Genomic DNA, 23588 nt, shown 5'->3' on the forward strand with positions numbered 1-23588 from the left:
CCCCTCAGGGCCATGAACAATTAAGCATTATGCAGCTAGAGTTCTCTTTAAGCAGCCACAGACCTTCAGGACCAACCAATCAGAATGCTCTTTTAATCCAACACCAAGTGATCTTTGTTACCATTACTATACTTTAATGCCCTTGAAGATTGAAATGGATATCATGTAATGATATGATCATGGACCCAATGTTGCCTTTACATTTCTTATCCTGACCTCTGCCTTTGGCCAAGATGGAGCAACAGAGACCAGATTTACCTTCCCTCCTGAAGCAACTAAGAAATCAATTGAAATATACAAAACAATGATTTTCAAGGCACCAAACCTCAAGCAAGGGAGGACTGTTGTCCTTGAGAGATGTGGAACAAATGGGGTGAGCCCTCTGATTGTCCTGGTTTGTGGCTGCACAGTTGCCAGCCTGTGCATAGGGAGGGAGAAGCAGAGCTGGGAGTACCGGAGGCTGGGCAGCTCGAGTTCACAGAACAGAGCCCTGTAGAAGAAAGAGCTTCACAAAGAGAACCTCAGAAATCTGCACAGGATCACCATGAGTCTTCAGTTTAGTACTGAGCAATGCATGTGTGTGAGAAAACAGGTGCCTAAGTCTAGGAACAGTACTATCTCAAAGTTTTAGAGGGAGCAGTCTCTAGAACTCACATGGGCACCAGGTAGAGTACGCAGAGGGCATTGCATCAGTAGCATGGAAAAATTAGCCCTACCCTAAATGCTGAGCTGATCCAACCCGATAAAGCTTAAAAGCAAAATCAGAAAGAATCAGACTGTTCCCAAGTAACTTACCAAGTCCTAGAACAAAGCTCAGAAATATTTATATAAATACAAAACAATCTAGGACTCAATAAAATAAAATTACAATGGCTATCATCCAATAAAAAATGACTAGTCTTTCAAGGGAGTGGGCAAATAGATCCATAATGAGGAAACAATGCAATCAATCAAAATTGACCTAAAAATGACACACAGATGCTAGAATGAGTAGACAAGGGCATTGAAACAGTAATGATAACCATATTCTAGGTTTAGGAAGGTAGCAGAAAGATTATACATGTTACATGGGGATAGAGAAGAGATATCAATTCTAAGGGAACTTCTAGAAATGAAAACTGCAGTATCTGAGATGAGAGTTTCTGGCCTGAGATTGCTGGCAAATTAGAGCCTGAAACAGAGATGATTGATGAACTTGAAGACAAAGCAGCTAAAAGTAACCAAAATGAAATACGAAGGCAAAGATCGAGAACAGAAAACATGGAATCAGTACGCTGTGGGGCTTTAAGGGGCTTAATAAATATGGTGCCCCTGAAGGGAACGAGAAAGAGCAAGAGAGAGAGGACAGAAATAATATTTGAAGAAATAATAGTTGAAAATTTTTTCCCAAATTTGTTGAAAATGATAAGCCCACAGATCCAAGAAAGTCAGTGAACCCCCAAGGACAAGAAATGGGAAGAAATTGAGACCAACACTCATCATAATCAAAGGGCTGGAAAGTAATGATAAAGAAGAAAACAAGAGCCAGAGGTATAAAGAAAAGTAATGTACAGATAAACAAAGATAAAGATGACAGCATGTTTCTCATTAGAAACAATACAACCAAAAGACAGTGGAGCAGCATCTTTAAAGGACTGAAAGAAAAACCTGTCACCTTAGAATTCTACACCCAGAAAAAAATCTCCTTCAAAAATGAAGGTGAGATGGAGTTTTTTGGTTATACAAAGGCTGAAAAAATTCATCACTAACAGAGCCATGCTGTAAGAAATATTAAAGGGAGTCTTTCAGGCAGAAAGAAAATGACAGGAGATCAAAACATGGATCTACATGAAGGAGTGGAGAATGCTGGAAGTGGTAACTAACTGGGTAAATGTGCAATGTGTTTATACACACGTGTCTTTAAAGGATCATTGATCATCTAAACAACTGTTTGGCAACAAAAAATAATTAAGAAGAATGTAGTCGTGGTAGATATTCATGCTGTGCTCCTCCCAACCTGTGAGCTTTACCTTGCGTAGCAAAAGGACTTCACAGGTGTGATAAAGTTAAGGATCTTGAGATGTGGGGAGATTTTTCTGGATTATCTGGGTGGGTCTTAAACCACCCAAAGGGTCCTTAGTAAGAGGGAGACAGGAGATCAGGATGGGTAGTAGTAGTAGGACAAAAAACAAGAGGTGGGAATGGTGCAGGGAAGGAACCCGAAACCAAGGAGTGCAGGTGGCCTCTGAAAAGCTGGGAAGGGGGCAGGGAAACATTCTCCCCTCGCAACTCAAAGGAACCAGCCCTGCTAAAACCTTGACTTAATCCCAGTGAGGTTGGTTGCGGACTTCTAACTTCTTGAACTGTAAGATCATAAATGTGTGTTATTTTGAGCCTCTGAGCATGTGGTAGTTTGCTGCAGCAGCACTAGGAAACTCTTACAGATTTGCCCTAGGAAAGAAGTACAGCAGTGTAGGGTCTATGGCGTGTGATAAAGTAAGATGTGTAATATTCACACAAAGGCCAGAAAAAGAGAAAAGTTAGTAGTAATATTGTAGTAAAGTTTTTGTACATTTGAGGTGAGTATTTTCACATACAGACAGACCATGCTAAAGATGTATAGTATTGACTGTAAATCAACTAATAAATAACACAATAGAGTTATAGACTAATAAGGCAACAAAGGAAATAAAATGTGATCATGTATTACTTACCCTTATGATCCCTTAATCGTATTATGAAGTAGATTGTATAAGGATGGATTGTAAATGCCTATAGTCATTTATACTCCATTCTGCTAAGAAACTGGTACAATTTATATATCCTTAGGGTCCATAACATAGTCGGTTTAGATGTGGGTCTTCTTGCAGCCCCAGTGCCCATCCCATATCTCCGAATGGACAGCACCAGTTGCCTAGTCCACAATCATCACACCAGTGACGTCATGACATACAGTTATTTCACAGGGAACTGTAATGCAGAATTCTCAGCAAAATTCTCCAAATCATGTTTGGCCCTGTTTAATAGGGAGAAAAAAGTACTACTTACTAGATGCCATGAAAAAGAAAGAAAAACACTCATAGCCAGGAGTTGTAGGGGGATGAATATCATGAGGGCAACGGAGCTCCAAGAGTCTGGAGGAATCTCTTCTCTTAAAAACCACATTAATGCCTGGCAACTGGGAACGGTCTGTGTTCCCAAGTCCTGGGTTCCCCCAAAGACTGTGTTGGTGGTGAGGACTTCACTGGCAAGCTCCCCAGCTGGCATTCCTGTGCGGAGCTTGGGGGGTAGTGGGGCAGCTTGAAAGGCATTAATGAGCAACGAGGGGTGCATGGGTATCTTTTATAATTTCTAGAGAAATTTCTGAAGCCTATCACAGAAAAGAGAATAACAATGAAATGTAGCAGAGGTTGGACACTGCCAAGGGAATAAAACCACATCACACACCAGTGCTGGAGAGTTGAACATTGCCTTTTTCTTTTTCTGGAATACAGACCATAAAAATACAAAGAAGAGAAACTGCAGAGGTTACCTTTTGAGAAAAAGCCTGACCACTGTGATTACCGGTGGGCTGAGTTTTCATTTTGCTGGGGCCTCTTATGAGAACCAAAAGCTTATCCCTGGCAGAAGGTAGAGAGGCTTGGGGTCTCAGAGAATCACATTTCTCATGGACAGACACATCACTGTTACTGTTTTAAAGCAGGGGATCTCAACGAGGGTCTGTGGATCAATTGCAGAAGATTTGTTAACAGGGATAGGAAAAAGATTACATCTTTATTTTTCTCTAGCCTGTCCCTTCAATTCTGAATGTCGGCATTCAGCCACAGCAGTCTTAGCAGTACCCGTGACCCGTCCCATGCTTAGGAATCACAGGTATTTTCATACCACACGACAGCTTGTAGTCACTATCTCACACTGTCATTTATGCTCACCACTGCTTCACCATTACAGTGGCTATTAGACCCAGGTCCAGATCTTAGGTAATATGTTGACGAACGCATATGACTATAGTACAATGTCTTCTTTTCTGCATTTTGAATTACATTTGAATTTAATTGTTTCCTTGGTAACTTTGTGGATTTTGTAATTATGCCTTGACAAATATTACTCTTCTCAGAGTTCAAAGTCCCCACCAGATGCTTCACAGCCCAAGGCCAGGGGCTAAGTTCTGATTAGAGGCAGACTGGCATCTGTCCCCAGCAGGAAATGCTGGCCTGCTGTGGGCTTTTACCCTTCTTTAGGTGGAATTTTAAATACAGCACCTTCTTCTGACTAGATTTCTGTGTGTGTTCTTTTGGCACTCACAGTCCATAGCCACTTTAAGACCAATCAAAATTAAAAGTTATTTCCTTGCTCAAAGGTATAGGGTAAATAGCTTTAGAAACACATGCTGCAGTTGCCTTGGGAGCAGCCTAACTTCAAATATTAACCAAGCTTCTGCCTTCTTAAATATTTGCATACCAGAGACCTAAGAAAAAGGATCGTCCATTTTCATTTCTAGGGCTCTGGAGGTGCTCACACCATCACCACTGCAGCTTTCGTGTCTGTCTGCAGAATGCTGGTATTGCAAAGGCTCATGGAAATATGAACTACCAAAAAAAATTGGCATCAATAGCTGGCATTTATTGCAGAAGTTACTGGCAAATATAGCTGTCTCCTCTTTTAGCCAATGGTAATGTGATGTTTTTAATTCAATAAAGCATTTCAAGAAAGTCCAAACAAAAGTTATAAACACTGGATGGTAAATATTTATTAGAAAGGAGAAACGAACTTTACGCAATTAGCCCAATCCATCTTGTTTATGATTACAAGTTCCTCCTGTCTCTGTCAGCAAAGCCACTGCAAAGCAAAGTCACTACTTAACAAGACTTTAAAGCTATTGACGCTCAGGTAGTCTGCCAGGTGCAACAGAGGACAAGAAAGCCAAAAGTAGGTATTGTCAGCTGGAAGCGAGAGTGTTGGATTGTGACTGGAGATGGCAGCAAGGAGGGGGCGGTTAGGGCAACATTCCGGTGGTGATTACGGCCTTAACAAGAAAGAGATTTATCTGTCCCCCACCCATCGCCCCAGTTCCTGGAGATTCTCAGTTGAAAGGTGCTATGTAATGACCACTCACCCCTTACCCTGCCTGCTGCTGGGCAACCATCCCCCCTCTTTGCTTGGAAGCCCATGCGTGAGTGCCCCATGTGCAGTGCTGGGAGGTGATGCACACCAGCCTCATCGGTTGTCTTGAACAAAGGTGTGCCTATGTGTCAGGGCATCTGCAATGGACGGAGATGTGCATACATTACCTTTTTTTTTTTTAAGTATTGAGCACCAAAACTGTGAGCCAATGGTTTCAGGAAGGCAAGAGTGTCTAGAATGGTAATAGGCAGTTCAGTCTTAGGTATTCTTACCTACCAAATGTTCACTCCTTTGCTCTTTTCCATTTAGTTCTCTTAGCCTTTCAGTACAGTGGCAGTGCTGTCCATATCACACAGTGGTTAAGGAGATGGCTTCCTAGGGTCATATCCCTGCCTCTACCTTTTGAGCAAATTACATAAGTTTCTCTAGGCCTCAGTTTTCTTATCTGCAAAGTAAGAAAATTCTGTGTAGACATGGAGTTGTTATGAGGGCTAAGTAACAAATGAATTGGAGCACTTAGCATGTAGTACATGCATTCAATAAAGAAAAGTTAGGCAATATCATTTTTTCCATCAGTGGGTTCCTGGAGCCAGTGGTAGAGGAGACACTGTTTAGCTGAGTCCTGCTGGTGGGCCCTTCTTTTCTGCATCTTCCCTTGTGCTGTCCTCGCCATTCCTCCTGGTACCCGCCTGCAATCCCCAGGAATTGCTCCCCAGCATCTGGGATCCCTGCCTTGGTGCACTTCCTCCGCCCCCAGGCTGGAAAGCCTCTTTCTATCCTTTCCCAAGCCCCGTGGAGATTCTCATGGGCATCTTGCTGGCTGGAGATCCCTGTGGCAACCAGGAAGCTCAAGGTGTCAGAATTCCCCCTTGGCACAACAATGCTCTTTTCCCTGACCATGAGAACCTCCGCTGGGTCATTAGAACCTCCTCCAGGGAATGTCCCAAGTTTTTGTGCCCCGCTCCAGATCTGCCTTGGAATCTCCAGGGGAATGGGTTTCAGGTATTTTTCTTCTTATACAGCTTTCCAGGAATTTGCAAGCTCAGCTGGGTTTGGGAACAGTTCATCTAAAAGCAACCTGCCCCTTTAATGCTGCAATCCTGGCCAGCGTGGGTGGGAGGCTGGCTGAACTGGAGCCTCGCCCTGCCCCTCTGAGAGGGGCAGGACGCTGCGTTGGACACGGGGCTGAAAGCTGTCGTGTCTGCCTCCGTCTCAGCTTCCTGCCCGGCATCTGCAGCCTTTCTCAAAACTGTTGGACTTTGGCAGCAGATGGCCCCAATTTTCCAGAAGTGTCTGAGAGTTTACAGTAGGCTGCCTCCTCAGAGAGTGCTCCGGACTTCGCAAGTTGTGTGCTGTCCTTCCTTTCTTGTCCCCACCCCCCTTGCCAGTTGAGTGCCCAGGTGCCCTGGCCCTGCCTTCACACAGCAACACCCCCAGCCCCAGGAGGCCTCCGCCAGGTGACAGTCTCTGCCCTCCTCAGGACCATGGGAAGGAGTGGCCAGACTCAGGGCTCGGGGAGCCTTCCAGAAGGAGGTTTGGCATGCCGGCCTGGGGAAGGTCTTCAGACTGCAGTCGTGTTTGTGGAAAATTTGGATCCAGATTTTTCCAAAATGTTTCCTCCAGCTCTTATTTTATCTCCCTTTTGGCTTGTGTTATCAGCAGCACATTTCTGAGGGTTTTCACATAACCATTCCCTTCAGCATTGTTTGGAGTAACAGCTGCTCCCCCAACACTCTGTGGGTGCGCAGTGAGGAAGAGGATCAAAATAACCTCCACAGTCCTTAAAAGGGACCCCACGAGTTGAAGAAAAATGGCAAGGCCTTGAATGCAACAACAATAGTGCCTTTCTTCTGAGGAGCTCTGACCTTCCTCTCTTCCACTGGACTCCCGGGAGGGAAGCTGGTCCCTGGTTTATTGGCCATGCGGTGCCTTGAGGGACTCTGGGAAATGTCCTTGATATGACTTTCACCAAACCTTAAATGTAGCCACTGGGGGAACAGATGTTAAAACCAGACAGCTGTTTCATTTTCCTTGCTCGTTGCCCTGGACCAATCGCTTTCCACTGCTTGTTGTTATTTTTTTTTTTTTCCTTTCCCATCTGACTTCATTTCACTTTTTTTTTTCCTATAAAACTCCTGTATAACTCCACAATTTAACCAAAAGCTTAAAATCCAGCTCAGAAACAATCCCGTAACTTATTACAAACATGATTCCCCTTTATTCCTTTCCTCCAGGAGAATATCTCTGTCTAATGAGGGTCCTAGTTCTGCCGCTGGGTCGGGAATTGAGGGAGTCTGGGGATTCCCACCCCTGATTTGGCTTGAACAGCTGTACCTTTATCTGCTTCCACACTGTTTTCATGTACAACATTTCATTTAAGCCAAGGATTATGCTGCCGAGCGGTGCTTGCAAATAGAACATTGCAGGCGGAGGGAACAGAGCATTCCATTCCACTGCAAACATGAGATAATGCCTGGCCGATGGAGAGGATGCATGATCACAGCCACAGAGGTGGGGAGAGGAAGTTGGAGACCAGTCAAGAGGCAGTATGACCAGTATATAAGAGTATGTGCACGGCAGTCAGGACAGGTCCCAGTTCTGCAACTTGGGCAGGTCACTTAATTCAATTTTTTCATCTGCAAAGTGTGAATAGTGATAGTTTCTGTCTCCTAAGGTTGTTGTGAGCAGTAATGAGATAGTTCTGGTAAAGTGCTTAGCCTGATGCAGGGGCTTGTAAATGCTTAGAGTAGGTCAGCTTTTCCCTCACTTTCTGGAAGCTGTGCATTACCTTACTTACAAATGCATTCACTCATCCGTTTGTTCATTCAGCACCTCTTTTCTGGGTATGTACTGTGTCCTGCTGGATGTGTGCCAGCTAATGAGATGAGAAGGTGATGAGATGGCTGCTGCCCCCCAGGAGTTCAGGATGGGGGCAGGGGGTAGGAAGTGAATAACACGGGACCATCAAGCGGCAGGACCAGCTAGGTCAGAGAGCTCTTAGAATACTGATGGGTATGGAGGAAAGGAGGGAAGTCTTCCCTAGGGACAGGCTTTTGGAGTTGGCCTTGAAGAATATAATACGGAGGCTGATTTCATGGCTCTCTGTTAAGATTGCTTATTTCAGCTCAGGTTCTTGGACTGAGCTCTGTGAGGGCAGACATAGGTCATGCTCACCAGCCACTTCACATCTCTAGTACGGCATGGCACTGACACATTGGGCATGAAAAAGATTGCAGTCATAAAGGTCGTCAGGAAACAATCAGAGAGCAGAAGAGGGCTTGAGCAAGGCAGTGGCATCAAGAATGAAGAGAAAGAATTCACTCTGGAAAAGCCACATTGCTGTTTTTAAACTCACCATCAATACTTCGTAAATGTGCATTGTGGGCACTAAATAATTGTAGCAAAGAGTGTGTCTGTCACAGATGCTTGGTTATCAGTGTGATTTTTCAGAACTATTTTATTTCCTGGATAAGCAAAAAGCATACAAGGTATAAAATCCAAAGTAGAACCATTTATAGATTTCCTTTTTCATACAAATGTTAGCATACTGCCGTACTGTTGTGCATCTTGCTTTTTATGTCTTAGCAATATGTTAGAGGTCCGCAATACCAGTGTAAGCAGAGTCACTCCATTCTTTATTTTTCAACTACAGATTGTGTTGTTTTTCAATTTTTTTGTGTGGGTAATTTTGGACTTGAACAAGAGTTACAAAAACTGTATGGAAAGTAAACATCTTTCAGCCAGTTTCCCCATGTTAACATCTTACGTAATCATAGTACCATTATCAAGACCAGGAAATTAGACTTGGTGCAATTGTATTACTAAAATCCCATTCCATTTCCACCAGTTTTCCCACTGCTGTCCTTTTTCTGTGCCAGGATCTCGCTCTGCACTTATTTGTTACATCTCCTTCAGTCTCCTCCAGTCTGTGGCAAATCCTCAGGCTCTCTTTGTCTTTCGTGACCTCCTTGACACTTGAAGAGTCCCAGTTATTTTGCAGTTTGGGTCTGTCTGGTATTTTCTCATCACTAGATTGGGGTTATGTATTATCGAGAAAGAGACTGCTGAGGCAGTGTGGCTGATACGTCTTATTACAGTTGTTCCCATGTCAAGGTTTCACTTCCTGCCATTCTGTTATCTGTGGTCAACCACAGTCTGGACGCAGATGGTCCTCCCTCCGATGTATCATCAGAAGGTCAGTAGTAGCCTAACACTGTGTCACAGTGCCTGCATCATTCACCGCACTCCATCTCATCACATTTTATCATCTCACATCTGCACAAAAAGAAGGGTCAGTACAGTCCCATAAGATATTTGGAAAGAGACCACACTTTCATACCTTTTATTACAGTATATTGTTATAATTGTTCTATTTTATTATTATAGTTATTCATCCCTTACTCTGCCCAATTCGTAGATTAAACTTTGTCATAGGTATCTATAAATATATGGGAAAAACACACTATATATTGGGTTTGGTACTATCCACAGTTTCAGGCATCCACTGGGACTCTTGAACCTATCCCCTCTGCAGATCAGGAGGGGGCTACTCTACTGGTGACCATTTCACAATCTTACTGGCTGTTCTTTCTTGTTAGTTTTTAGAATCTGCTTGCTTAGCTCTAAATTGTGTTGGTATTTTAAAAGGAGTTACATCATTTTATAGACTAACAGAAAAATATATGTCTTTATATATTTGAGTCTATATATTGTTCCTTTACATCCATTCTAGCTGTCTTCTCTCCCTAGCTCAGGGGAATTTTAAAGTTTTCTTTACATAGATCCTACAAGTGTCTTATTTTGTTTATTCCTATAGATTTTCCCCCTATTTTAATAGCACGTTCTATTCTATTGTATTTTTGAAATTAGTTGTAGTTTCTATATAACAAACTATGATTAGTGTATCTTAATTTTATGCACAGCCATCTGAGCTCTTATAGAGATTATAATAGTGTTTTAATTGAGTTATCTGGGTTTCCTTGTTACATAATTCCATATTAGCCCCTAATTCTTTCTCTCACCTAAAATAATAATAACAGTTGTGATAATGAGCCTCATTTTCTTCTTTTAGACTTTAATGAGAATGTTTCTGATGCTTCCCCATGAGATAAAGTTTATCAAGTTAAGGAAGTATTTATTAATAAATATTGTTTATATTTTATTTTGTTAAGAGCTTTTATAAGATGTAATTAAATTTTATTAAATGTCTTCACTATCCACAGAGAAGACTGGGTAAGTTCTCTCTTTTGAGTTATTATCATGGTGAATTATATTAGTGGACAGTCTAATATTGAACTATCTTTGAATTCTTGGAGCAGACCACACTTGGTCATGGTGTATTAGTTTTACTGTACCACATAATTTTATTTAAGATTTTAGAAACAGTGTTCATAAATGAATTTGAAATAAATTTTATTTTCCTCCACTTGTTCAGTTTGGTGCCAATGTTACACTGATTAATATAAAGAATTGGGGAAAGCTTCTCTTTTCTTTTTATGCTCTTAAACAGTTTGAATGCATTGGTGTTATCTATTCCCTAAAGGTTAAGCAGAATCCCCTGTGAAAAAATAGTGCTAAGAAACCATCTGGGCCAGAGGTTTTCAGTGAGAGTAGCTCATTGACAATCTTCCCCAGGTCTTTGTATTAAATAGTCTATATACATTTTTAGTTTTTTTTTGAAAAATGGGTGTGTTAATTTAAACATCCTTAGAAAATCATTTCCTCTCAAGTTTAGGCAGGTAGAATGAAGCTCAGTGATCACTGATCATTGTTAAAACTTTTCTCTACATATTGGTTATTTTCTTTTTTATTATTCATGCTTTCTCCCCACGTTGGATTCCATTGACCCTCTGCTCAGTGCGCACTCCTAGTCTTTTGCCATGGTGTTTCCATTCATTTCTTTGTTGGCTGAAATTCATCTAGTCTTTCCTCCAAAAGAGGATTCAGCTCTTTATATGTTCAAGAATGTTCCTCTTGCTTGAATACTTGAGCAACAGTTGCTAGAAACTTCTTGGGTTACATATGCATTCCTTGTGCCTTTCTAAGCATTGCTGCACTGCCTCCTGGCAATGAGTGCTGTGTAGACAACGCTGCATGTAGCATGATACCTTTTCCCATTTTTGGTGACTTGATCTTTTTGCTGGGCTGCCTAAAATATATTTTACTTTATCTCTGAAATCTGGTAACTTTATCAGGACATGCCTCTGTGTTCATCATTCTTTACTATCTCTCCTAGAATAGGGCTTCTGCTTTTCAATCTGAGACTGAGATCTTCTTTCCCTTGAGGATAGGGTCTTGAATTTATATTCAAATACTTTTTGTTATTCCTTTAGCTCTTTTCTTTGGGAGTCCTGTCCTTTTTCTGATCCAGCTTGCAGCCCTTGACCTCCATAAACATCTGCATCCTCATTAGAAAAATTGAAAACAAAACAAAACAAAACAGAGTAAGTTCCATCCTACTTGCCTCCCACGGCTGTTATGAGCCTCAGGAAAACAGATGTCAGAGCACTTTGTCATTTGCAAAGCATGACACGAATGCCAGTTTTCCATCTATAAGGCATCACATTGATCAGTGTTAGTGTGGCTCACCCATTGTCTTGTAGTGAAAATGAATCACGGAAGGTCAATGGCTTGACTTGGGCACACAGAGCAATTGCTGGTGACTGAGCTGGGGCCAGAGGCTGAAGTTCTAAAGTCATCTTTTCTGCTTATTCTCCTTGTCTATGTTTTTTAAACTGAACAAAAGATAATTGGTATCCTGCTTCCCAATACTATAGTTTTCTCACTTGTTTTTGAACTTCATATACATGGAATCATACAGTATTCCACTGTTCTGATAGGCTATAATGTATCTGTTCTTCTGTGGATGGGCATTTGGGCTATTTTCACCTTTGGGGCTAATATGAATACTGTTGTGATGAACATTCCTGACAAGGGTTTTGTTGAACACAGACACACATTCCTGTTTGACACACACCTAGGAGGGAAATTGCTGGCTGTGAGAATGTCCATGTCTTCAGCTTTCATAAGGACTGCCAAAGAGTTTTCCAAAGTAGTGGAACCAAGTTAGAATCTCATCATCATTTTGAGAGAGTTCTTACCGCACCACATCCTTGCCAACACTTGGCTTTCTCCCTTTCCTCACGCTAGCCGTTCCGGTGGGTGTGTAGAGGTATCCAGCAGTGGCTTTAACTTGCCTTCCCCTGATGACTAAAGACACTGAGCACCACCTGTTCAAATGTTTATGGGCCATCCTTTGTGTATAGGGAGCCTCTTGGTGAAGTGTCTTTTCAAGTCTTTTGCTTATCTTTCTTCTGGGTCTTTTTTCTTAATTTTCTGCAGGAGTTTTTGTTTTTCGTTTTTTTTTTTTTTTTTTACCTATATCCTATATTCTGGATACAAATCCTTTGTTTGTTCCATGCATTTCAGATGTCTCTCCATGTATTGCAACTCTCTTCTCTCACTTCCTTACTGTTGGCTTTTGATAAACAAGTTCTTCATTTTAATATAGAAAAATTGATGACTTTTTTCCTTTATGGTGAGTACTTTTGGTGTTCTATTTAAGAAGTCTTTGACCTCATTCTCCTTTTCTCTGATGACTAGAAAAGTTTAATGAGAAAGTGCTGTCTATAAAGTGCATAATAAACAGCTCTGCCTGCCCTCCTCCTCTCTGTCCTGATGGGGCAGTTCTCTCTCGTAATCCCAACACTGCTACCCCGTAAATGCACCTCCCAGCTCAGCCTGGGCTCTGAACACGTGTCCACACACTGACACCACACTCTCACATTACTCTGGGGTCACAGTGCAGGGAATCAAACATATAATGAGGTGTAGTTGGTCTTTATGGGACCAGCTGGTGCTGAGTTCAAGGCTCTCGTCTTCTTACCATTCCATTGAGGTGAACAATAATGGGAATTCGGGGCTTTTCTGAACCCAACTGCACATATTCCACTTGAATCATCAACTTCTTTAGGGGCATGAGCAACTCCAACATACCTGAAAAACGAGAAGGAGCTTCTGTGGGCTTTTCATAGCTGTCAGAGTCCCTCCAGCTCTGCTTTCCTTCCCCTTTTCACCTTTATTTTTGTCCCTTCAACTTCTAAAAATCTTTTGACTTCAGGCAGCACGGTTGCCCGTGTATGCTGTGCAGATGTTTGAGATTACCTGGAACAGCAGACCTCTGAACTGCGCAGAGCACAGACCTTGGCCAGCCCCGCTGGGACTGCCCTGAGCTGCGTGTGGAGACCCTCGACCCTCACCCTGCCTGGAGGTTACCTGCAGGCCCCCCAGCCATGCCCTGGAGGACGATGTCTCCCCACTCCAGCTCAGGCCTTTTCACCGTAATTGGGTTTGGCATCTTGGAAGTACTGCGTCTTTAAACAAGCCTTAAGTACATCTGTTCTCAATTTTCAGACCGCGAGGCGAGGATTTGGGTGCAAGTAGTTTATCTGGGAAGTGATCCCAGGAAGCACCGTGAGGGGGCAGGAAAGTGAGGCGGGGGAGGGGGAGTCAAAGAAGGAGCCCTGGTGGGCAGAGGACCATGGGGACAAGGGGCCATCCACCTGGACGCCCTGAGAAACGTGTGGAGCCAGCCTCAGGGTCATCCCACCCAGCAAGACAGGATATCCAGCTCCCGTCCCTGCGGACGAGGGCTGCCCCCCGGCCAGAGAGTGGCCTCCAGCAGGCAGGCTTGGCAAGACGGCTGCTGTCCGTCTGCCCTGAGTCCTGCAGGGAGACCCGGCAGGCGGGGAGGACACCGGCTGTGTCTGCTTCCGTTATTTTCACAAATTGTCTCATTCTGAGCACTTTGTCCACGTCCAAGTTTCCTATTCATACAAATGGGAGTCTGTGTTTTTAAATGCCTACTCTTTCTTGTTTTAGCAGAACTATTTTAATTGTATATGAAATAAGTTGTGCATGTTAAGAAATTCTCTTAATTAGGTGAAATAGTATAAGAAATTACACAAAACTCAGCTAAGCTAGATAATGGGTGTCCACAGGGAGAATTGCAGGTTGCCTCTTTAACCCCATGGGGGGCCTTGGGCAGCTCTCAGCTGTGGGCCTGCGTAAGGCCCCTCCAGGCCCAGCTCAGAGCTAGCTGCCTCTTCCAGCAAGCTCTCCCTGAGGTGGCTGGGCTGTGAGATTTTTTTCCTGTGTGCCCTGTGCAGCCCATGGGTATCTGCCTTATACCCTCCTCCCATTAAGGGGAAGGTGTCTGTTTATGCTACCAGCCTGGCCCTGTGTTGAACACCTCCTAGGCCCTCAGCAGCTAATGCTGAAACTGCTGTCCTGAATCCCACTGAGAGAAGCCCACTTAGGGGTAAATGCACACTATTGTTGGACTGAATGAACCAGTTGAAATAATGCATCTATTTTTTTTTTTTCTTGACACCCAGATTCATGACCCTCCTTCTTCCCCTCATATTTCAAATCCCAAATCCAAACCGGTCACTGGGCCCCACCTTCCCACCCCAGCCACGGCCTGGGTATGTGCATGTTCTCCGCAATTATGTTCCTTCCCTTGTCAGCAGCATCTGATGTGCGCTGGACTGTGGTGCCTGGTGGAAGGAGATACGTCCTGCAAGACCAAGTTGGACCCTCCCCTGGACGGCACCGAGTGTGGGGCAGACAAGGTAATCCCTGCCTCCCGCCACCCACAGCAGGCAGCCCCATGACTTCTGGGCATTGCGCCCGTCTCCTGAGAGGTGGTCTGCGCTGTAATCAGGAGTCACGAGCCACCCCAGAAATGCTCATGGAGCCCACTGTGGGCACAGAGAGGCACCTACATCACCTCTCTCCCTTTTAAATTGTAAGATACAGAAATCATTTACTTAATATCTTTTGTTAAATTAGCTCCTTTTTGTCACGTAAGTGAATTTACTTAAAAGGTAAAGTTTTACATCAGTGGACCATAAATGGAAAAATAGAATCACTTGCATTGCACAAAACACTATTGTAAAATGAATGTAATGAGAACCATGTTATCCCATTCTAGCTAGAGGTTAAGAACCTGAGCCTGTAACCTGACCTTCACTAATAGGAGAGATTGGTAGGTGTTAGAGAGGAGAGGCATTTGTGGCCAGTAGCCACATAGCGAGACTTTCTGCTTAGTCTCACTGCAAGGACTGAAGAGATGCTGTGATTGAGAATCATTAAATCACCTCTCATGCCCCAGAGTATGTGCCACACGCATTGGAAAATTCTGATTTTTGAGGATTGGCTTTCCCTTATCCTCAGAAAGAGCCAAAATGGACTCAGAATGTGAATGGAGCTGGCTGTGCCATATTCAAGCACCAAACCAAACTCTGAAGTTCAAAACCACAGGGCCAGAAAATGCTGCCTTCCAGAGATGCACTCACATGAAGTAAAGTTTGCAGAAGCTCAGGCTCTCTCCATGAGCCATGTAGATTGATCCCTTCTCTGGGAATTTAGACTATCCCAATGGAGCACATGCCATGTGGAAGCTTAGGGCAAAATCCAAACCCCCAAGGGATGTGGCTGTCAGACTGAGTGGGTAAGGAATGTCCCTAGAGGTAGCGAGCATGAACACCCTGAAACAGTCTACTTTTATGTAAATTGCAAAAAGTGATTTTGGGTGACATGGTGTTTTTCATGTGGAGGAAAGTGCAGTTTTATGGTGAGTAAGCAGGTCTGCTTCCCGGGAGCTGAGTGCCCTGGGGCCCCCGGCCCGCCCCACTGTGTTTCAGTGGTGCCGCGCAGGGGACTGTGTGAGCAAGACGCCCATCCCGGAGCATGTGGACGGAGACTGGAGTCCGTGGAGCACCTGGAGCATGTGCAGCCGGACGTGTGGGACGGGAGCCCGCTTCCGGCAGAGGAAATGTGACAACCCCCCGTAAGTCCGCCTTCACCATAGGCCTTCTCTGGGGGTTACCTTGACTGAGGTTCTAAACTGTGGCTCTTACTGCCTGATACAAAGCAGGATGCATCTCCTGGTGAGAATTTGAGCTTAAGGAAAATGAAATTGCACCAAGGGCCCAGGATCGTGTTTGTCAAATGGCATCCCAGCTTCAACAGAGCTCTTCCTGGGAATATGGATGCAGAAGTCCCAGGGTGAGCTGGCTCCTTATTGCTTGTATGGCCCTTGGTAGGAAAGTTTCCCGAGACAGCTGGATGACAATCCCTCCTGGCCTGCTTCACAGGCGTCCTTAGTCAAGGGTCATTCCAGGGAAGCCTGCAGGCCTTCCGGAAGAGGGCCGACCTCCCAATTGGCTGTTAGCTGATTTGGGAGCAGCCTGGCTGTTAATGAGTCACAAAACATCTGTGGGTTCAGCTGTCTTCTTATCTAAGTAGTTCTCACCTGTCCTCTTAGGACTCTGACAGAAAATAGTTTTGTTTTTTGTGACCTTTTAACCTCATAGGCCCCCTTTCATGGACTGTGAGGCCACTAGGTCCCTTCTTGTCTGCCTTTACACATTTGCTCCAGAAAGCTCAGGGCTAAGTTTTTTGTGCTCGATGATAGTTCCTTCACCACTGGCTTTTCCCTTCTCTTAAAATTTCCTACTTTTAACATTTCCTAAAATAGCCTGTTTTATGTCTCATGTGCCATTAGCTGCATCACATTAATTTTGAAAAGGAGCAAGTCAGTGATTAAAAAGAAGTGATTTATATCCACAGTTAAGTCATGTTGATGAATAATTAACAAATCCCTCTTGTGTTTAAAAGTCCTCAGGCCCGGGCTATAGCCCAGACCAATTAAATCATAAATTCTGGGGATGGACCGAGGAATCAGATGTTTTGAATCTCCGCAGGTGACTCCAATGGCCAGCCATGGTTTAGAACCTCCAGATTAATGGAAAATTTAGGCTTATAGTGTAGTCCATATCAAGAACTATTTCTTTATTCTGATAGTGCTATAAGAATTGGCATCATATAGTTGGTCTTATTAAAACCTTTCCTTCCAGCACCCAACAGAGTGCCTGACAAATAATAGGTAGGTATTTAATCTCTTAGGAGTGACTTCTTAATTCAAATCATAGATGGTGTGTTGGGATTCTCCAGAGAAACAGAACTCTGTGTGTGTGTGTGTGTGTGTGTGTGTGTTTATTATGAGGAATTGGCTCACACAACTGTGGAGACTGTGAAGTCTCGTGATCTGCCGTCCGCAAGCTGGAGATCTGGGACAGCCAGCGGTGTGGTTCAGTCCGAGTCTGAAGACCTGAAGTCCAGGAAAGCCGATGGTGTCGGTCCCAGTCCCAGAGCAGGAGAAGGAGAGATGAACTGTCCCAGCTCAGGCAGTGAGGCAGGAAAAAAGGGGTGAATTCTTCCTCCTTTCCCCTCTTGTTCTTTTAAGGCCTTCAGTGTATTGGACAATGCCCACAGATGTTGAGCAGGACCATCTGCTTTATGAAGTCCACCAGTTCAAATGCCAGCTCACCCAGAAGCACTAACAGACACACCCAGAAATGGTGTTTGATCTGGTACCCTACGGCCAGCCAAGTTGACATAAAATTACCCATCACGGGTGGGTAGATGTTTAGAAACCCTGTTTAGCTACCTGATGAGAAATTAACAGAGACTGGTTTCAGTGTTTACATTGCTCTGTGAGGAAGTTAAAACAGTTCCACCACTGGCCCCGAGAAGGGGGCTCTGGGTTTGGAATCAGCTGAGATTCGGGCCTGGCTGCTTGGGTCATGTGACCTCAAGGAAGCCCCTTCTCTCCTCTGGGCCCTGGTTTCCCCCATTAGAGGGGCTGGCATGGTATAGTGGGAAGAGCCGGACTTCAACTTCGAGGAGAGACGAGGCTTCATATCCCAGCACCACTCCTTGCTGCGGCTGGCAGCTATTACCTGCCTCTCCATCGAAAAAAATGGAGAACTTCATAGGAATGTATGTAAAGTACATGTGCCATGGTTAATCCTCAGCCCCTCTCCATATTGGCACTAACAGAAGAACAGGGATGAGACCCCCATGCCGTGCCCCCTAGCACACAGGGCCATCTTGAGGCCCAGAGCAGGACCATGTCTATGGAAAGGCTTTGGTAAGTATAGAGCACTGTTCACAGGCCAGGCTGTCACGGGTGCTCCCAGTTTGTGACATGAGCTCAAGTGCCCTGGCCGAGGATCTGTCACTGGGCACGGGTAAGCTATATCATTCCACATCAGGTGATGCCCGGTAATATCATAGTGCGGGGGGGTATCAGAACTCTTAAGCATCTGGAAGGACCCTGGGTCTCAAGATGGTTGACAACTGGAGTGAGTTTAGGTAAGAGTCACCCTTCAAAGTGTAAGATGTTGTCAATGTAGAACAAATGCATTAGGTGCAACTTTCAAGGGTCTTGCTTCTGTCTTTTTTGTTGAGATGACATTGGCTAAGGCATCCCCCGCATGCCTCAGCTGTACCCACTGTCCCCATTCCAGGTGCTTTCTGCCCTGCCAGCTGCTCTGGGACAGCACAGGGGTGTTTTGCGATGCTTGGCTCCTAAACACCCCCTATTTCCGCGAGCCAAGTTAACATACCCTCCCTGGCCCGGCTGCTGTGGGATTTCACGTGCTGGATTCTCACCCCATCCCTCCAAGCCAGTGGCCCCCAAAGAGAGGCTGTTCTGGAAGCCCCAAAATTGTTACAAAAATAGTCTTCCATTCCTTCACTTTGGCACCCCTCCCCTCCAGTGGTGGTCATGAACTTGATCTCTTCTTGCCCCTCTCCCTATGTCTTATCATTGAGAAGTGGGGAAATTTGTAAGGCCACTGCACATAGGCTACTGAGGGGTTGTGGCTCTCCTCACACCAGATGGTTATGAGCATTGCTGCATCCCTGAGAGCAATGTCTTTGTGTTCAGCCTCCGTTACCCAGCAACATGCCATGGGTCAGGGCAATGGGAGAATTATCAGAAAGAGAATGCTGATGTTCTCATCGTCCCGGGCCCTGTGCCCCTTCTCCGTGATGCCTTTCCAGCACACTGCCTTCAGTCAACCTCGACAGGGCCCTAACTCCAGGCCAAGGACCCTGCTAAGTGTAGGCCACAGTGACAAGCAAAAACATGAAGTCCCAGACCAACTTCAGGGGGCGTAGATAATCCCATCAACTTCCCTTCGTTTTCTCCCAAGACACCTCAAACCCAGCCCTTCCTAAACTGTGACCTCTCCTCTCTGCCCACACCCCTTTTCAGGAAATGGCACCCCTCCATTGCGTTCCTTGCTTGAGTCCAAAGCCCTGGTCTCCCACTGGTCTTTTTGTCCCCTCAGCTCCTTCTCCACATCTGATCACAGTGAGAAAGGCAAAGACAGTGGACATTCACCATGTGCCCAGCGCCCCTCCAGACATTTACGTGTAGTAAATCATCTATGCTGTGCATGGGAGTGGTTTTCTCTTTTACCCCACTGTACAGATTAAAAGCTGAATCACAGGTTACATAACTTGCCCAAGGTCACATAGCCAGGCAGGTGGCAGGCTAGGTGCAGAACCAGCTGGGGAGCCTCCTTTCAGACTGTCAGCACAGACTCTCTGCCTCCCACCTGCTCTCTCTCCTCCAGAACCATTCTCCATTTAAAGCCAGGGATCCGCTTAAGCATAAATCCAGTTATACCTCCTCCTGCTTCAGCCCTTTCAGTCATTTCCTGGTCAAGAATAAAATCCACACTCTTGACCATGGCCTCTGTATTCATTTCCTGTGGCTGCCATTAATCAATTACTACAACCTGGTGTCTTAAGACAACAAGAAGTGTACTGTCTCATAGTTCTGGAAGCCACAAGTCCAAAGTGAAGGTGTTGGCCTGATGGATTCCTTCTCGAAACTTCGAAGGAGAATCCACACCACACCCCTCCCCCAGCTCCCCGTGGCCACCAGCATTCCTGGGCATTCCTGGGCATTCTTGGGCATTCCTGGGCTTTTAGGGTTATCACCCCACCCCAGTCCCCACCTCCACCTCCATGTGGTCATCTTCACTGAGTGTCTTCTCATCCTCTCTTCTCTAAGGACACTTGTCATTGGATTTAGGGCTGACCCTAATTGAGGGTGATGCCTACTAATAATGAAGAGATACTTAATTATATCTACCATGACCCTCTTTCCAATTGAGGTCACATTTATAGGTTCTGTGTGGGCTTATCTTTCCCCTACAAGGAGGCCTGAGCTTCCTTTCTGTTCTTAAGGCTCCAACCTCTGGACCTTCTCTGGCTCCCCTTCCCTTCTTCCCGCCTAGCCTTTTCCCCTTTTTGGGTTTCTTGGTAATATCTTCTCGGGCAGGTCTCCTTCCATGACCACTTCATATAAGGCGGGGTGCCTGCTTTACATATTCTGTTGGCACCCTTTTTTGTCACAGGTCGTATAACGATTCTCAATTACTCTTGTTCGCTCACTTGTTTTCACTTTGGCCTCGTCTGCTCTTCAGGGTCCCAACATGCACACCTAATATTGTTTCCCCCTGCCGAAACACAAAGGTTATTGTAAATTATTATGCCAAAAAGGTGGATTACTAGGTAGGTCCCTTCCCTGGTACCATCTCACCTCACTGAGACCCCAATGCTGTGAACAGCCTCGTCTGGGGCCACCTGCACAGGGGACCACCTCCCCCAGTGCCCGTCCTGCCCCAGCGAGATGGTAGCTCACCGCCAGAGGTGCTCAGCACCTTCTCAAGAACAACTCCGAAATGGAACCTGGCCTTGTTTAATTATCCCAAGGGACAGAAACAGTATGTATTTTTGCTTCTATATTTATGTGTTGATCATCCATCTGGTCTCTGCAACTCCCTGTTCTGAACAAAAACGACAGGTTCTTTTCCCCCGGTGGTTTCTACATGACTCCTCACCTTTAGGGAACCACCTCGGGTGACTGCGAAGAGAAGGGCCTCGGCGGGCATTTTAGCCACAGCCCCAGTGCTTCCTGGGAAACGCAGGATGCAGACGGTGTTTTACCAAGTCTGTGCGGCAGCCGTCCCCCTGCAGTTGCAGAATGGCCTGATGGGGTGATTCTTAGGAAGCACAGCTGATCGCCGCCCCAGAGCCAAGCTCTGACCGACATAACATCCTCTCCCCAGCTCACTCCTTAGATCACCAGGCTCGCAGCCCTGAGATTTCCTAAGGATGTGTCCGAATCCCCCTGCCATGTGCATCTCAGACTTGGAAAGCCCCCGCCACCCTCTCCCCACCCCCTTCACTTTATATTCCTGGCTCCTTTCCCGTCTTCTGCAGCTGGTTTATTCACTGTCCAAAAATATTGGCAAGAGAGTTCCCCCCACCCCCCAACCTTTTTTTCTCTACTCTTGGTCTTTACAGCTATTCGAATTTTTATTTCTTGCCAGCTGACATCAGGGCCTTGGGGATCATCCGTGTTTTCAATTCAGCTTCCTAGGCTTGTTCTCTCCTGCCATAATTTGTTTGCCTGTCGGGGGCAGTTTTTACCAAAGACTGCAAGGCAGAAAATTCGTCTCTAACTCAAATTCTTGTACCCCATCAGGGGGCTTGTGTTTGTGCGCTGGGGAGTGGGGGTTACCTGGGGAAAAAAGGCTGGGATAGTCTTATGCGAAAAGCCAGCCAGCCTCCTAAGATCCCAAGGAAAGGAAGCCGAATGCCTGTAACTGCTTTTGCTTCCCAGTGAAAGCCCCGTATGCGTGCTTTCAGCCTGCCAGTGACCTGGGATTCACATGACACTTTTAAACAGTCTCAGTCTCCTGCACTTGAGCTTTAATTGCATGTGTTACTTGGACACTAGGGTGTTTGCTGCCCAGAAGGCCTACCCCACTTCTAAGGCCCTGTGTCTGTGCCCTGATTGCTCATCAGCTCCTGGCATGCTCGGGTGGGTGGGACAGCCAGCTCCCTGCAAAACTCCCCATCTCTGAATGGTGAGCGGAGCTGAATGCTGTTGTGACTTTATCATCCTGTCTGTCTTCACTGAATAGAGCAGAGCAAAGAAAGAAAAAGCGCCACTCAGCTGGGGTTTTTCTCTTCCTCCCACATTGATTCTACACGATCGTCTGCTCCCAGGGAAAGGCACTGTGTGACCCTGTTTATCTCAGCAAATCTTTGCTGCTTGCCTGTTCTGCACTGAGGTCTCCCCAAGGTACTGGGGGCCCCACTCTGGTCAGAGCCATTCCTGCGGGAGCTCAGGGAGGAACTCACCTTTCTCTCCACATATCCAGGTTCTCACCAAAGCCTCTCTACCTTATTCGTTTGCTTATTTTTAAACATCTTTACTAAGACAGAACATAGAGGAAAGTGCATCAATCCTAGATGGAGGCATTTGGCTCAGTGCTGCTCATTGCAGAGGAACACAGGTCGGGCACCTGTGCAGATGTGGGTTCGCCTGGCAGGAGGGAGTCGCTGGCTCCCAGTGTGCACCTGTGTGACCAAATGAGGACCTGATTTTGCAGAGCAGCCATCCTGTCTCTACTGCCCTGAGCAACAGTGAGCTTTCACTTGCTCTCCAGACTTATCAACACTTGGTGGTGTCGGTCTTTTCCTTTTTGGCCATTCTGGTGGGAGGTGTAACAGTATCTCCCTGAGGTTTTCATTTGCATTTCCGTTATAAACAATCTTGTCTGTATCTGCCATTTGGATATCCTTTCTATTTCTTTTTCATTTTTAAAAATATTTTTATTGAAGTATAGTTGATATACAATATTATATTGGTTTCAAGTACACAACATAGTGATTTGACAGTTGCGCACATCATTAAAGCCTCGCCCCAAATGGTGTAGTTACCATCTGTCAACATAGAAAGATTTTACAGAACTATTGACTATATTCTCTATGCTGTAAGTTCATCCCTGTGACTAATTTATATTATGATTGAGATTTTGTGCCTCTTTATCCCCTTCACCTATTTCACCCATCCATCCCAACCCTTCCCGCATAGTAACCACAGTCACTTCTCAGTGTCTATGAGTCTACTGCTGTTTGTTCATTTTGTTTTGTCTTGATTTTGATTCCACATGTACGTGAAGTCATATGGCATTTGTGTTTCTCTGCCTGGCTTATTTCACTAGCATAATACCCTCTAGGTTAAACCATGTTGTTGCAAATGGCAGTGCTTTTTTATGGCTGAGAATATATTCCATTGTACATATGCACCACATTGTCTTTATCCACTCATCTATTAACAGACATACTGGTTACTTCTATATCTTCGCTATTGTAAATAATGCCACAATAAACATAGGGGCACATCTATCTTTTCAAATTAGGGATTTTGTTTCCTTTAGGTAAATTTCTAGAAGTGGAATTACTGGGTCATATGGTATTTCTATTTCTGGTTTTTGATGAACCTCCATATTACTTTCCATAGTGGCTGCCCCACTTTACATTCCCACCAACAGTGTAGAAGAGTTCTCTTTTCTCCACGTCCTCACCAACACTTGTTATTTCTTGTCTCCTGGATAGTGGACATACTGTATGAGATGATATCTCAGTGGTTTTGGTTTGCACTTCCCGGATGGTTAGCAATGTGGAGTATCTTTTCAAGTGCCTGTTGACCATCTGTATTCATTCTTTGGAAAAATGTCTATTCACCTCCTCTGCCTACTTTTAAA

The 23588-nt window shown here is 45.0% G+C and overlaps 1 protein-coding gene across 6 annotated transcripts in view; it reads left to right on the top strand.

Annotated features, from left to right (window-relative positions):
• ADAMTS17 (ADAM metallopeptidase with thrombospondin type 1 motif 17) overlaps positions 1 to 23588 on the top strand; it is a 317548-nt gene that overhangs the window by 165742 nt on the left and 128218 nt on the right. For 4 of the 6 annotated variants that reach the window (XM_057494727.1, XM_036878662.2, XM_036878664.2 and 1 more), the window contains exons 11-12: positions 14631 to 14735; positions 15810 to 15955. In XM_057494727.1, the coding sequence (XP_057350710.1) occupies positions 14631 to 14735; positions 15810 to 15955 (251 nt within the window). The remainder of the gene's footprint in view (positions 1 to 14630; positions 14736 to 15809; positions 15956 to 23588) is intronic. The other 2 variants (XM_036878663.2, XM_036878665.2) reach the window with 1 other exon arrangement.

The sequence above is a fragment of the Manis pentadactyla genome, chromosome 18 (genome assembly GCF_030020395.1).
Source record: "Manis pentadactyla isolate mManPen7 chromosome 18, mManPen7.hap1, whole genome shotgun sequence".
Classification (NCBI taxonomy): Eukaryota; Metazoa; Chordata; class Mammalia; order Pholidota; family Manidae; genus Manis; species Manis pentadactyla.